The 16352-nt window shown below is 37.9% G+C and overlaps 1 protein-coding gene across 1 annotated transcript in view; it reads right to left on the minus strand.

Moving 5' to 3' along the window:
• The window catches only part of SHANK2 (SH3 and multiple ankyrin repeat domains 2), a 336358-nt gene that overhangs the window by 151021 nt on the left and 168985 nt on the right, over positions 1 to 16352 (minus strand). The window contains 1 exon segment of the mRNA XM_032692371.1: positions 1683 to 1758. Coding sequence (XP_032548262.1) covers positions 1683 to 1758 — 76 coding nt within the window.

The following is a 16352-nucleotide window of genomic DNA, read 5'->3' on the forward strand; positions in this document are numbered from 1 at the left end:
CTTTACTGTTGCACTACATAAACCTTAAGGAAAGAAAATATAAAAATAAACCACTTTTCCCCCAAACATCTCACACACTTACTATGACTTCCCAAAAGCAGAGCGCGATCCATTCATCCCCAACAGTTCACAGGTTAAAAATACTTGAGCACCACTGAGATGAGGTTCAAGCCCTTGGTTTGAATTTGGCTTTTGGTCTCCTGCTTTCAAAATGACCTCTGTAACCACCATTTCAGATGGCATTATTCTCTCCCAAGAATGGACCTGAATTTTCTTGGTAAAAGGACAACAAAAAATCCAAATGCTTTAGAATCAACAGCTCCCTCCCTCCAAAAACAAAAAGACAGGAAGGTTTTGATGGAAATGACATTTTCTAATGAAAAAGTTCTGTTGTTAGAAAGTAGCAGAAGGTTTCCAAGTGGAATTATTTGGTACCTCTGAGGCAACACACTGCAGCCACAGCTTCTACTTGTGCAGATACAACCCTATGCATTAACGCTGAAACACAGGGACAAGGCTGTAATGGTCCCTCAAAGAATCTTACAAAAAGTCAACTCTGCTGTTACTTACTTCATAGTACAGGCTACCAGCTCTTGACAACTTTATCATTATTAGACTCTCCAGTCAATCACTTCGTGTCCAACACTGCAAAGTTTTGGGAACTCCCCCTCCCACCATTTCACCAAACCTTCCCTCTCCAGCCAACATTGCAACAGTCAATCAAATCACAACTCAAGGAATTACAGATTTATGTGTTTTTCAAATATTTTTCGGGACATCTTGGGTATCCAAACTACTTCAGCAAACCTGAATGCCCTCCTCTCTCCCCAGATTATTCAACTGGCATAAAAACTACACATGATCCTCAGAACAAGAACTAAGATCACCTAATAAACCCAGCAGTTACCACATTTTCTTTCTTTTTTTTTTTCTTTGAATATTATGCCACCATTGCTTTGCACATTTCAGAATTCTTCTCCTACAATAAAGATGCTTTTCTTGAAAACAAACAAAAAAACCCGCCAAGCTGTAATTGGACAATCAGGAGAGAACCATAAGGATTCCAGGATGCCACCAAAATTTTCCCAAGAAGACATCAACAGCTAACTGAAGTTCTGTGTTTTAAAAAATCATCCTATCTAAAAGGATGTCCTGGATGTTCAAGGTATATGTATGGGGGAGAAGAACCTGCTTAAAAATTATGAATTCTCAGCAGAAACTGCAAATAAATTACCTAGTTTCTAAATGCCTCATTTCTAGCAGTTTCAGGTCTACTTAGATTGTAAAGATATGTTCAGAACAACAAATGACAACATTTTATTTTGGTTTCCTTGTCAGCCAGAACAGATAAAAGGTTTGATCTTGTGAAGAATCCAACAACTTAAGTGGTCCTCGACTGCAGAAGCAGCTGGCACTGCTTCTGTGAAAGGCTGATCTCTCTCACCACTCATGAAACAAAACAGTGACACTCATTAATTCACTACACACTATTATTGCAGACCCATCCCATATGAACAAAGTAAGCTGTTATAAAACCCAATTTTGATGTTGAATGATATCCTAAAAACCTCTGTTTAATAACCTGTTTCCCTCTTTCCCTCCAAAATCTAAACCAAAAGTAACAATTAAATAAAACCCAGGAAGGTTTTGTAAAGATTATGGCCAAAAGAAAAAATTCTTACCTTGAAGCATCAAAGCTGTCATAGGATCCAACTGTGTAGTGTCTAAACAGCTTCTTTGTTCTATCTGTTCGTGTTTCTGCACAAAGAAAAGAGAATTTTAATACTCCCGTATTCCTTTGTCAAGTGCTGAAGTATTTGTTTATATTCCCTTGCAGTGAATTAACGTGGTTTCAAGGCATTTTGAAAAAAATTTTGACTTTGGAGATTTTTTTTATCATATCACACATATCAAGTGAATAAGAAGAACTTCTTGTAGGTCATTTATCATGTCATTCAAGTTTTAAAGTTCCACTCATATTCTCAGAGGCAAAACATTTTAGGACCAATATTTGGTTCTTTTATAGTTTCAGTTAAGAGGAAAAGTATAAGAAGAAAGGGCAGGGCAAGGGCAGGGCAGGGCAGGGCAGGGAAAGGAAGGGAAGGGAAGAAAAAAGAAAAAATTTTGGAAAAGTTGGAAAAGTAGCCAAAATAGAAAAATCTATATTTTTTGCCTAAGCACAAGTTGGTCTTCCAATGCAATCACATTAAGTTTGGCTAAGAGACATCAAAAATCACATGGAAAAGTCACTGTTTTAGCTTGTGACCCTGAAATTCTCATCTGCACAGCTGACGAACTTTCCATGGAAGGACAGCCTGAGTCCATTCAAACAGATTTTATTAGTTCTCCAAGGCAGACAGAGCCCTCAAGGTGCACCATCCCTGTGTCACAGCTTTTAAGGATGTTACAAATTACTGTGAGAGGTAGTGCTGTCAGATGACCAATTCTGCAGAGGGAAAAAGTACATCAGGGCAGGGTAACAGGCTTTAAACACAGCCAAAGAGCATTTTGCAGAAGCAAGAACTGGGAGGCAGTTCTTGGGTGGACAAAATGCATCTTTCTTTGCTTTAACCAGTGCAGCTGACACATAACTGGATCATGCCCCCAGAAGGACTTAAATACAATATATACATAATACAGAGAAATTATGGCTGAAAAAGTTACAACTGCCTAAAAGTGTAAGCAAGTTATTTCTTCACAAGAGTACAAGTAAAGAAGTGCTGAGAAAAAGCAGAAATATTTACATTTATATGAATTTCATGGAGACCAGACAGCCTCTTTCCTACAGGGTGGCCAAAGAAGGAGAAAACTCCTATTATAGTAGGAATTCTACTTGGTAGTTTTGTACAGGCTTATTTTGTCCCTTTCTCACTCACCTACAACCTATAATTTCTGCCAAAGAGGCCTTTTCTTCACCTGAGGTTCCAGCTCCTGCTGCCCTTATTCCCTGTCTTTCTGGGACACCCAAAAGGACACAACTTGCTCCAGGACTCCCCAGGCACATCCCTAGACACAACCGAAGCTCAGTCAGCCTGGAGCTGCAGGGCTGGAGGACACCACCCTGCTTTTCATGGAACAAGACCTGTAAGTGCATGAGCAGCAATGGTACCCAAGGCTACAGGTAGATGCTCACAGAGATTTGGCTTTGAAGCATCTGACTGTATGATTGTAACTCCTAACGTGCTGTGAGGGGTTCAGGAAATCTTACAAGTCATGCCTCTGTTGTTAAGTTTACAAGTTTAGCTTCAAAATTCAATGCCCTGCAGTGACATGGAATAAAGTGATCTGAAGGAATTGCAGTCTATTGAGCAACATTCTTTCTCCTACTATTCTAAAAATCAATTAATAGCAAGAGACATAACCAGAAAAAACACAGAAAAATATAAACCTGGATTCCACTTAGAGTGTTCCCCTGGCTCGTTTTCAGAAGTCCCTTATAAATGATTAAAAGAAATAAAGTATGATGAATATTTTGTAAATCTTTAAACCACTACTTGAGTCTTAAGGAGCCAGATGTTTCTCCTGTAGAAACTGGTTTCTATAGCACGATATTCCAGTGCTATTAAGGAATACAAAGTGGGTGGGAGGAGCGGAAAGATAGCTTTGTTCAGCTCCTCAGTATTGCAGAGCCACCATCCTTCAGCTGCAGCTTGTACCTGCTCCCCATTTCCCATCCTTTTACTTTCCCCCACTTCTTTGTGTGCAATCATATTCGCTGGGATCATCTGGGAAACCATTAGCCTTCCAAACCCCTGAATTGCAGGCTAAGTGGTGTGTTTCCCAGGCTGCTCTCTACTTACTGTCTTCCCCTAACCTCTGACTCAGATTTCAGGCTGTCCTATTACACAGCGTAAGTACTGACAGCCAAAAGCTGGGGGAAGGACCAGGAATCTGCCATCATAATGAACAGGATACTGAAAAACTAGAAAGATTCCAGTCTCTAACTTGACAAAAGAATACTAAGAACCTACAGGCAACTGTCTAATAACTGCTTTTCTGATTTCAAGACATATATAGCATAATAACACTATTTAGGTATATGAGCATCAAAGGGTTAGTTCCAGTTTTCACTGGACTTTTTGCCATTTTTATGTCTCAGATTTTCTGAAGGTCATCACTCTGAGAGCTTCACAACAAATTAGGGAGAAGTCTTTACTTGCAGAATCCTTTGAGGATTTCTTTTTAAACTTGGTTAAGACCAGCAAGAAGATGTGAACAGGAAGATCTAGAAAACCATTATTAAGCAGTGTATTACTGCATTCCTACTGAGAAGAACATCTGCCACCACAGATGAAAAACTGTTGCATCAAATTGGATCAGTTCAAAAGTTTTTCTAGAATGGAGAACACAATACCAAGGTTTGCAAAAATGGTGCAGTTTCCTCTACATTGACAGAAAGGATTAGTGTATTAGTGTATTATTTGAAATTTCTAGATTTCTTGAGAAGCCCACATTTTACCAGAGACAACACCATTGGATTTTTTCCTAATATCTACATCTGGTTAGAAAACTTTGTCTCTACAGAACTTCAGCCATCTCTAGGTTTCAGCAATAGGATATTCCCGTGCAGGAAGTGTCAGGGTAAAAGTTATAGTCAACGACCCAGTTCTCACAGTACTGCAATGCTGTATACACAGTAAAAACCATGTATGCGAAACACTCCTCAATTTCTCCTAAAACAAGAATGCAAAACAAACAAAACCCTCAAACAAACAAACAAAAAACCCCAAAACAAAATCGGGGGGGGGGGGGGTGCGCGGGGGGAAAACAACCAAACAAGCAAACCAAAACCAACCCCAAGATGACACCAAACAAAACAAGCTAAGAGGTTTTATTCTCATCAGTTAATATGCCATCCAGGAGCAATCTAAGTCTCGATATGATGAAAGCCATAAAAGAGTCTGCAAGGAACATGGCAATTTTTTCCTGGTCTGTTTTCCACTGAAGCCAATGGAGCTGCAGCAGAAATAAGCTGTGGGCACTGTGCAACAGTGGCAACACAAATAATAAAACTCCAGCTGTTCCTTTATTAGTATCATTTATTGTTGCAGACACTTCAGCAAGCAACAGGCTCACACCCTGCCCTTTCAGAATGTAATTTAAAGGGTTCAAAGAAAAGTGAACATCAAGAAGGTGTAGTAGGAAAACATTTCTTCCTTTTCCACCTTATAAGAGGTGAGGGCTTTCCTCGACCTACAAATACATATAGGACTTCATGCAGCTTCACTGCGTTAGTCTCAAAATTGACCACAGGACTCCAACAGTGCTTGCAGACATCAAAAGCTGTAAAAATCACTGACATGGAAAGCAGGAAATAAAATTTGGACTCTAATCCACACAGACAGACAAGCCCACTCTTGCTCTATTTCTTCAGGGATTAACACATAACTATTGTGGGGATGTTACAGCTTGATTACCACATTGACTCTGCTGTTTGTAGTAGATTGCTTATATATTTGATATGGTTTGGAAAATTAAAAAACTAAGGGGGGAAAATCCCAAAGCAACTGTCTTCTTTCTTTTCCTCTCCCTGCTGCTCCTCACAGGGCATTTCAGTGCCGTGTTTCCAAGGAAACTGCACAGGGATGCTCTACCAGTGGGGATGTTATCAGAGGCTTGCCAGCACTCTAGGAACGGTTTAGAGTGATCCATAGGATGAACAAAGGAAGTAAAAGAGTAATAGCATAATTTAAGTGTGATACTGGAGAGAAAACAGGGAGCTGCAAGTCCCCTCCAAATATCCGTGATGGGGAAAGTCAGGTTATGCTGCTGCTCTGATCTGTGCTGCACTTGTTATGCTGGCAGAATTTCAGAAGTGGTTTCAGACTGTTCTAAGCCACTTTCCAGCAAGAAAAAAAATAGGTCTGTACACTAGGAAATGCTTTTGAAACCCTAAACATAGTGAAAAAAATAAATTCAAAAAGTCAAAGCCAGAATCATTCCCTTTGCTCTTCAGTTGGGCACAGTAAATTCAACATTTTATCACCATCCCAAAAAATGCAGCTTTTCTTTCTTCCCTCTTTCCCACTGACAGCTCTGAGACATGTTTCATTAATAAATAGTTACAGATGTTCTTTGATAAAACAGGTTTAGGTACAGCACTCTGCAATACCCAGCAATGACAGAGGTTAAGACTTTCACTGTACAACTTCTCCTTCCTGTGGGAAAAATGCTTTTCCCAACCATTTATGTTGAGAAGTATTATTCAGGAATTATTCAAAGCTGAAGAAAGCAGCCTAAAATTCTTTTTTACTACTAGGTACAACAGATAATACAGAAACTTAAGAGAAGTTCATAATTCACTTGTGCACTTGCTGGCCATTATTTAAATATTTGTTTGCAACAAGACAGTGTCCCTATGTTATGCGTTTTTCCTAAAATTGACCCCAATTTGACTCTAAGAAAAAGTATTTGGGATTGAAAATGTCACTAAGAAGAGCATATATTTTTCTACCCCAAGTATATTCAAAATATTGCCAAATTATCTCTATTGTAGAAGAAGCAACAAACAAAAAGAGGCAGAAGATTTGTTAGCAAAACTATGTCTCAAAAAAACTAACTTAAAGTGGGTGTTCTTACCCCAAAACTTGCTTAGTGCCTGCTTTTTTTCCATCTGTTAATAAACTAAGCACATCATTGCTTACAAATTAAAGCCCAATGTGTTACTAACAAATCACAGCATAAAAAAGCGTTGCAAACCTTTGATTTAAATGAGAATAAAATATATTGTACATGTGAAATGATATGTTAAGGAAACAAACGTCTCATTTAGGAAGTCAGAAGCTTTTTGTCCTTGAAGACTCACCCTACTCTTTCCTTTGAGTGTTGTAAGTATAACTTTCAGATTTTTAGGGATTTAAATCATTGCTAGTTCAGTGTGTATTTTCCTTTTGAGTAATAAGTGATGTTCATGATAAGAGATACACTATAAACTTTGCTCCAGAAAATGATCAAATTAAAAGATAAAAATAATCTTCATACCAGACGCTGTGAAGTCTCAATAAGCTATTTCACTTATTCCCTTTCCCCCTTAGAAAATGGAGATTCATCAAAACTGAATTTTTTATTAAATATGGTAATTGAAATAATGATGTGAGAATTTTTTTCAGGTCTATGATACAATTTTTAACATTATATTGAAGATTTCTTCATTTGAGCAGGCATTTGAGCCATAGAAAAGATGAAGTTCAGGGATCCTCCAAATCAAGCAAAGTTGGACCAAGGATTCTAAAAAGTGTACAAAAAAGGTAAATATGGGCTGAAGAAATATAAATGGAAATTTTCTCTATTAACTGTTTGATCACATTGATGCTTCATTTGAAATGATAAACCATGAGGATCAAGAAAAAAGAAATACGTGATGAAGGCATTATAAATGGTAAACTAATGAAAACCTTTAATTCATAGTTCACTTTCTTCTTATAAGCTTGTAGATTAATTTTTTTTTAAACCCAGTGTTCAGTTGACGTGGTGTTCTCAAACAATTTTTCTTTCATTTAAAGATGGGAAATAGCAAATCTTATGCGGTTTTTGAAGGTTTTCAGATTTGAGAACAGGCATAAAAATGTCTCAAGGACAACGCCTTGACTGGAACAGCAAATCTTTGAATGTTCTCCTGCCTTTCTTTTCTTTTTTTTTCTTTTTTCCCCTTTACTAAACCCTTTTTCCAAAAAAGAAAGGAAGACTGATGTTGATTCCCTCCTTAGAGAAAGACTAGCTGGAATACAGTGAATTAGCTTACCCACAAAGGATGCTGAAAAGGCTGATGAATGTAGTGAATCAGCAATTTTGTTTGGAAGAGAAACCTTAATAACTGAAATATGGGAGTTGGATCTACTGGAGAAGCAGTTATGGAAGAACAGAGATTTTCCATGTCATTAGTTTTCCCTTTAATTTAACAAAAAGCTCATTTATACCTCAAAAAAACTCCAGTAAGCAGTTGTGGAAACATTTTCTTAAAACTGAATAAGGCATCCAGAGTTCAAAAGGGAAGATTAATGTTCTTTTAACAAATTTATCAGCTATTTCTACAATTCTGTGGTTCTGTAGCTCTTCCCTCATTTGCAGAACATTTTCAAAATGTGGGAATGGTCACTTGACCATTCCCTAAGTTCTCCTGCTGTGTTTCTGAAGGTCTTCAGTCCCACTGCCCCTTATTTCCAACCCATCTGCGGCAGAACAGTGAATCAGCGCAGTGCTGATGCTACCAGGCTACCATGGTCTCAGTTGATAGAAAGAATTAAACTCCTCAGTGTCTTCTACAGACACAGACACAGCTCTGAGTGATGTCAGTAAAGGAAACTACTTGGGAGAGGAAGGATTTTTTCCCCCTCTTTGCTTTAAGATTTATTTTACAGAGTTTGCTGCTTGTAAAGAGCTGGATGTTGACCTGGGTTGGTAACACACCTCAGATTTTCCAGCAACTGAGCATGGCCTTGGTCTATTTGCACATAATTTGATCATTGCTGAAACATGCAGTTTTTGCAAAACTAGGCCAAAATAAAGCAACTTCAATGCCTTTTGCTTTACTCTTTATCGGAGATCAACAGTGTGCTTCATAAAAACCAGTTCTCAGTGCTGATCCCACATTGCTCCTGCACACATAAATAAAGGTATCTAGTTTTTCAAATTTAAGCAGGAAAAGAAGTATTGATGTGTTGCCTGCTGACAAGATCATCTGTTGCAAATCCTGAAGGTCAGGCAGGCTTGTTCAGCTACAAAGCTCAGGTGGTGAGACATTCCAGTTCTTTAGAACTGACTTGTGGTACAAAAGTTTTTAATCATGACACCTTTTTTCATATTTTTCATCTTTCCAGCAAATATTGCAAGTATTTCCTACAAATATCAGTGTTCTCACAGGTAACAGCAGCATAATCCAAAATGATGCCATGTAGCAATGGGCAGAAGTGAGGTGAAACTTGGATTAATAGTTTGTTTAATTGTGGGATTTTATTTTTCACACTCAGTAGGTGTTAATTTTGCAGCCTCCAACTTCTGCACATGCTAAACTTTACACAAACAGTAACTTCCAACATTTCAGTCAACGTCAACCACTTTAAGTCAAGAATACACATCTGTGAGCAGCAAGATCCATCTAAAGTCCCAAACCACTACACTACAAACAGAGACAAGACAACAACATGCTTAGAGGTGGTAGCAAAGTTGAGAGAGAATTTGCAGGATTAATTGTTGGAATGTTAACACAGGGTTCAGATTATCCATATTTTTATTTATGGCCCTAAAGAGAAACAAACAAACACATAAACAAACCTCAACCCCTCACCACCCACAAGGAAGAAGTCTGGTTTAGCACCACATCTAACCTAAAAACTTAAAGAAAAAAAAATTAAAAAAAAAATCCAATGTTTTAAAACTTGACATCTGTCATTAATTTAATATTATTTTTCTTGTAGTTATCACTACTCTGTAAACTTCTAGCTGATTTTGTTAACAATGTTCAGTCACTTTGACTTAAATTTAGAGAAATTCCTTAAAAATTTTGTGATGCAACTCCATTTTCTTCTGTGGCAGGAGCCCCTTGACACAGATTATTCCTATCTGAGACATGTTTATAGCCACACAAAGGCAACCAACTGCTTTGAAGAAGGTCATTGTGCACTCTAAGGTGGAAAGAACAGATGGAGAATTATTTTGGGCTGAGTAAGGAAAAACAGGCCCTGAAAAGCCATTCTTCTATCCCATTTCAAAAATCATTAATTTTCATGTACAGTAAGTTTCAACAAGAGTTATTATGGACTTTCATCATCAATGGTTATACAAATGTTTCCCCTCAATTTCCTCCCTTGCAGAAGCCTCATCCAACTCTAAATCTTTGCCATCTGCATTCAGGATCAACGATCTGTCAAATTCTCCCACTTCAATAATAGATAAAATTTGGAATACATAAGAAGCTGTCATATGCTGTGCATGGGAGAGACGTGGGAACTTCAAGGATCTTTTCCACCACAGGACTCCCTGACGTACACAGGGGTTTCAAAACTCTTTTTGCCAGGTTGGCACTCAGCTATCAAGTCAAACTACTCCTAGTTCTCCTGTTCCTGCCATCAAACAGGTCCCTCCCTGCCCTGAGAGCCCAAGAGGAACACAAGAACAGCATTTGCAATGCTTTCTGTTCAATCAGCCACATGCAGCGCTTGTCACATGCACTGAATTCAATGACCTGGAATACTCAGTTCTCTTGGAATATTTCAGGAACTGTAGTGACAGGTCAAGGGAAAATGGCTTCAAACTGAAAGGGAATAGGTTTAGATGTGATATTGGGAAGAAATTCTTTCCTGTGAGGGTGGTGAGGCCCTGGCACGGGTTGCCCAGAGAAGCTGTGGCTGCCCCATTCCTGGAAGTGAATGAGGACCTGAGCAACCTGGGATAGTGGGAGGTGTCCCTGCCCATGGCAGGGGGGTTGGAATGAGATGAACTTTAAGGTCTTTTCCAACCCAAGCCATTCTATGATTCTGTGAAAAATGTCCCAAAGAATAACTTCCTCACTCTGTCCTGCATTTCTTCTTAACCCTCTTCCAAATTCTTGCCAAAATTAGCCACCCTAACATCAGGTAAAGATAATGTGCATACTTCAGGTATTTAAAAGATGATCATTTACAAGCACAAGATAACACTAAATACAAATCATGCAAAAAACCCAAAATTTAAGTCTTCACTCAGTATCTTTTTCTTCCTTTGCCTTGATTGTGCATATGGACTTTACAGTCAAAATTTCACTGTAGATAAAACATTCCCCAAACCCAACAGGCATACAGAGAATTCCTCCGTAAATTTTACTGTAAGTGCCTCAGGATAATTTATAATTTAATATTATAACTTCAGTCAGAGCTGACATATAGCTGAGGGCAGAATGTTGCTAAGCAATGTTGTACCCAAGTTTACACAGGACCAGGGAGAAGAAGAAGAGAGTGGAACAAGGAGATGCAGATATGTCCAGTTCCCTGTTCAACAGGGAAAAATTTCTGCCTTGCCACACTGTTGTGTTGAAAATATAACCCTAAAATACAACACAAAAAAACAACAGCAAAATTACTTAGAAACACCAGGTCACTTTTAAGGAAACAGGAGCACGAAACTTTATTGACTGAACTTGTGAGGCTTTATCAGAACACATAGGTATGACTATATGTAGATATTATAATAAAACAAATAATATAATAGATATAAAAATACAAAAATCATATATAGATATAGTTAGAGATCCTTTGTATTGATGAGACTTAAGTAACAAAGGTTTCAGAGTCACTAATTAGTTTCCAAAGAGGAACAGTTACCACATTTGAAATTACCATTTAAACACTAGTTCGAGAGCCTTCTGCTGGATAACCTACACTGAGAACATCCTAATAGTTAGGATGACTGCAGGATGAAAGGAGCCAAATCTGGAAATATTCCTACTTTTTAAAAAGTGTGGAAGGTAGTTGCCCTTACAGCATTGTGTAGACACATAAAGGCAATTACTTTAAGAGAACACATTTGAAAATCTATGTTGCAACCTTAAACACTCCTGAAAATCAGACCAAATTGCTGAGAAAGCTGAGAATTGAGTTTTCTTAAGAAAGCACTACAAATCAAATTATTAAAGAGATATTATGTTAGGCAGTGCATACTAAGATTTACCAGATATTGAGAAAAGCCATAGTAGTGTGCAAAGTTTTTAGAAGTACTTTTCCACATATTTTAGTGACTTTTACTGTCATTTAGTAGAGTTCACTATTTCATTTATATAAAACCTTTCCATTTCTGCCACCACCAGTTCAAAAATCAGTCAGCTTTCTTTAAAGGTATACAAAAACCCGGCAAAATTAACTCCTTCCTTGGATCCTGACTTTTCAGCCACAGTTTCTAACCAGTTTGCTTAAGTTTTATGTGCATCTTCACGAAGAAGAACATCCCAGACATTTCATTTCAAAATGCACTATTTTAACCACATTAAAAAAGTTGGAGCTTCTCAAGAAAAGCACGATCTGACAAGTGTTCTAAACCTTTCTACAGAATGCTGCTGGCAACTATTCTTACTTTTTAGAGAACAGCTACAACAAAACCCCCAGATGGAGCTGACCACAACTGAGGGGTCTTATTTTCCACAAGTTCCAGGCTGAGGCTCAAAGCCCACGTCCTTTCAGCTCCACACTGTACCAAAGGGTTTTTTTTCCCTGCTGCAGGTTTCCATGGAAATGCATCAGTCACTAATCTAAATAAGTGCAGATGAAGGACGCCTGAAAACCTCGAGCAATTACGCATGTCATTAGAGGCAGAGAAATGATTCAACCCAGCTATTAGAAATGTGGCACAGCTATCACTTCTATATTTTGTTGCAGTGTTCTAAAAACAATGCTGCTTTATTTTTTTAAACCCACTCTTTTGCTGCCTGTAAGAGGACAAAAAAAAAAAAAAAGAAAAAGTGATAAAAATACTTCTCACGTAAAAAGCACACAATGAAGTCAGACTATATCACTTGCAAAGCACAAATGGAATTAATACCACACACTTGTTTTGTCGAGGTACCTGAAAATTTCTCTTTTCATTCCTGGTCAAAGATATTTCACTTTAATCATTTCGATGAGTAATAAGAAAGAGAATATTTTAATCTGCATTAAAGGGCTAATGAGCCTTAAAAAATGGGATGTAAATATAATTTCTGATTAATGCAATACTAAATATCCATGTGTAACACCCATTTGTAACAACATCCATCCCTTTTGAGATACAGGTCAGGTATAGGTGGGCCCCTACTTATCACAGAGTTCTATATCATTAAGGTTGGAAAATCCCCCTAAGAACAAGTCCAACCATTCCCTCAGCACTGCCAACCCCACCACTAAACCATGTCCCCAAGTGCCACATCTACATGGCTTTTAAATATCTCCAAGGATGAGGACTCCACCACTTCCCTTGGGCAGCTGTTCCAGTGCCTGACTGCTATTTCAGTGAAGAAATTTTTCCTGATGTCCAACCTGAACCTCCCCTGGCACAATTTGAGCTGTTTCCTCCTGTTCTGTCCCTTGTTGCCTGGGAGCAGAGCCTGATCCCACCTGGCTCCACTCTCCTGTCAGGGAGTTGGAGAGAGCAAGAAGGCCCCCCCTGCGCCTCCTTTTCTCCAGGATGAGCCCCCCGGGCTCCCTCAGCTGCTCCCTGTGACTTTCCCCAGTTCCATTCCTTCTCTGGACTCACTCATTCCCATAGTTGACACCAAGGTACCACTGGGAATAAAGTCCAATTAATTAGATTCAAATTCATAGGATGTAAATAAGAACACTGAAAGATCATACTAAACATCAGCCTGAATATATAGATCATCCTTTATGTTAGTTTTTAGTTTGTTAGTTCTTACAATTACACTTAATGACTTTTCTTCATCTGCTGAAGTCTTCAAAACAGGAGTAGAAAGTAGGTCTTCCTTCTCAAATCTGACAATCTTTTATCTACACCTCAAACCAGACCCTTTCAAGTTTCATGTTCTTACACTTAGTGGAATCTAGATTAAGAATTTATTTTTAAAGTGACAGTAAAATCCTTATCAAAGTTAAGATTTTAGACTTCTTCCATGACAGAAACTTAAGAAGTTTTATCTGTAACACACTTTGAAACCCTCAGGAAGTCCAATGGCATGAATGGATCACTAGAAAACTACGTGGCTTTAAAAAATGCAAGAGTAACTTGTCCAGTTCCTACCAAAATCCAGTTTCGCTCCACTGAAGATTAAGGCAAAGAGTGTATTATTATACACAAATTTGGAATAATATTTGAACATGTAATTGTAGGAATATAAAAGAATTAAAAAAAATAAAATTTGATTTGAATAATGTCGTCAGGGTGAAATTGTCTAAATTTAAGTGAAAGTCATCACTGAAATGATCACAAGGAACAGTAAAAGACAAGTTTATTACTGCAGGTCAACATTCATAAAGTCACTATGACTTTTTAACTCTTCAGGGTATTTCTTTTCAGAACAGCTTTGTGATTTAGACAATGAGGTAACTGAGACACAGGGAGTGCAAACAGCATTCCAGAGACTCCAGTAAATGACAAAGGAAGGCAATAAACCTGTTTTAAAGTCATTCAACTGAAAAAGAACTTTAATTTTATACCTTAATAATAAAAATGTACTTTTGTTGATTGTTACAGAAATGTCAAAACATATTTCTAAGGTGTCCAAAGGTTACAGAAGTAGGAATGGCAACATAAAATTGTTCTGATTTCCAGATGTTTTCTGTAAGTCTGAATGACTAATTCTTGGAAGCAAGTGAATGAATTCTCTTAAGACTTATATATTCTTGAAACTCCATTATGTATCCTGCCTAATGCCTAGCAACTAATAAGAAGAAACTAATTATGTTGCATCTTTTTGCTTATGAGAATTTTAGTTATGAGATTTGTAAAATGCTACAACTGAAAAAAACCAAATAGTCTGAGTATATTACTCATGTGGAAAAATAAAATATCCGGGAATTGATTGACAAGAAGGGGTAGGGACAGTGTTATAGTCTGGCGGCCTGAGTCCCAGGGAAAGAGAAGCGCCCATCAGCTGCAGCCCCAAAAGGGAAAAGCTGTAAGTAGAATCAGCCCTGGATCAGAGGGAAATTCCTGGTCCCTCAGCTCTTTTTTACTGTGACGAAAACCCAAAGAGACAAGTCAGTGCACTGGGCTGACACCTGGAGGGGCCAGAAGATTCCCGCAAAGCATTTAGGGCCAGGAGAGCTTTTCCCTACCAAAATAGAGAGGAAAATAACAGAGAGGTCATTTTGCAGCCTATTAACCTGTGGTTGATGAGCTTCTCTAGAATCAGAATTTATTTCTCTTCCTTCATCTTAAAGAAAAATGATGTAAAAGGCTTGAACCTCCCAATCGAAGTGAAGCTCCCAAAACCACTTTCAAACCTGTAAATGTGAAAATATAGCCTTGACCTAATAAAAACTTTTCTACTGTGGACTTTGTGACCTCTAATGTTGGAATGGAAATAGACAAAGAGAAGTGGAAGAGATTTTGAATTTGTGAACTTTTGTTTTGCAATGGTGTCTCCAACATGGGATGCACTTAATTGAGGTATCTACTTAGTAGGTTTATTCCTTTCCAAAAATGTAATTGAGTGTATTAAACCGACCTGAATTAGCCATCTCTCTTTACTTGATAATCACACTCCTACCTTCTCACTCTGCTCCCCTTCTCTTTATCTCCCTCTTACATATAAATTGCATCTCAGCATATTCAAACCTAATCCTCAAAGAGACCATGAAAATCTAATCCCCCAAATATATAATTCAAAAATCTCAGCTCATTATTTACCCTAATCCTGCACACAGACAACACAAGGAATAATCACCTAACAGTGATAATGATTTGCACAGCTTGAAGAGTTCTTTTGACACTCAGAATGATGCAACTGGTTAAACAATCATGCTTTAATACATCACTGGGTAATTACTCTTCTAGGGCACTACAAGTTATTGGCACACATCACAATCATTTTAGGAGAGAAAGGACAAATAAATGCTTTTAAATAATCTTCCTCCCCATCACACAACCTGAAGTTGACAACTTGTCACCTCAATGACATTATGATGTCAAAATTGTAAGATAATATTGGTGGAATGAAAAAGCCTAATCTAAAAATGGGTAACAGGGATAAAGCAGCTAAAGGGTGACTTGATATTGGTAGTATGGAATTTATAGTTAAATGTAGGTCCACCAGCTTTAAGTGCATTTTGTTTCAGGAAATTATTTGATCAATAATTCAGATTATTCACATGACCCTATAATTTTCCACAAATGCTTGGACCACTGTAGGATTCTTGTGGAAGCTATCACAGGTTCATAGTGATTTTCTTTCTTTTTTTTTTCTAGACCTGAAGTCCTTATGCATCTTGTCTTGCAATTGTTAAAATCAATTGAGAGAATTCATGTGTTGACAGCACCAGCTCAGCTCCACCGAGGTGTTTTCAGGACTGAGCAGCAGGTGCTCCTCCAAGAACTACAGTGGGAATAACATTTATTTTTCACAGCTTTTTCTCCACAAAATGTCATAAACTGAACTGCTGTTTGTACCTAATGCTGTCTGTAGTTACAAAACACTTAAAATAGGTAGCAACTCAATCTCCCTTCCATCCAGGGATATTCCAGGTAAAGCCAGTAATCCATCATTTCATGTTAGCGGTGTTTACTAAATACACTTCAAAGATCTGATTTTTTCCCCCCAGATGTTGTGCTGAATGCCATATGCTTTATTTCTGAAGGAATAAAAGCCATCATGCATTTTGCTTTGAGATAAAGTGAAGCAGAATGGTCATTACTTAGCCAAAAATAAAGGAATGAGGAGTCTCCTAAATACATAA

Source organism: Chiroxiphia lanceolata, chromosome 6, assembly GCF_009829145.1.
Source record: "Chiroxiphia lanceolata isolate bChiLan1 chromosome 6, bChiLan1.pri, whole genome shotgun sequence".
In the NCBI taxonomy this organism is placed as follows: domain Eukaryota; kingdom Metazoa; phylum Chordata; class Aves; order Passeriformes; family Pipridae; genus Chiroxiphia; species Chiroxiphia lanceolata.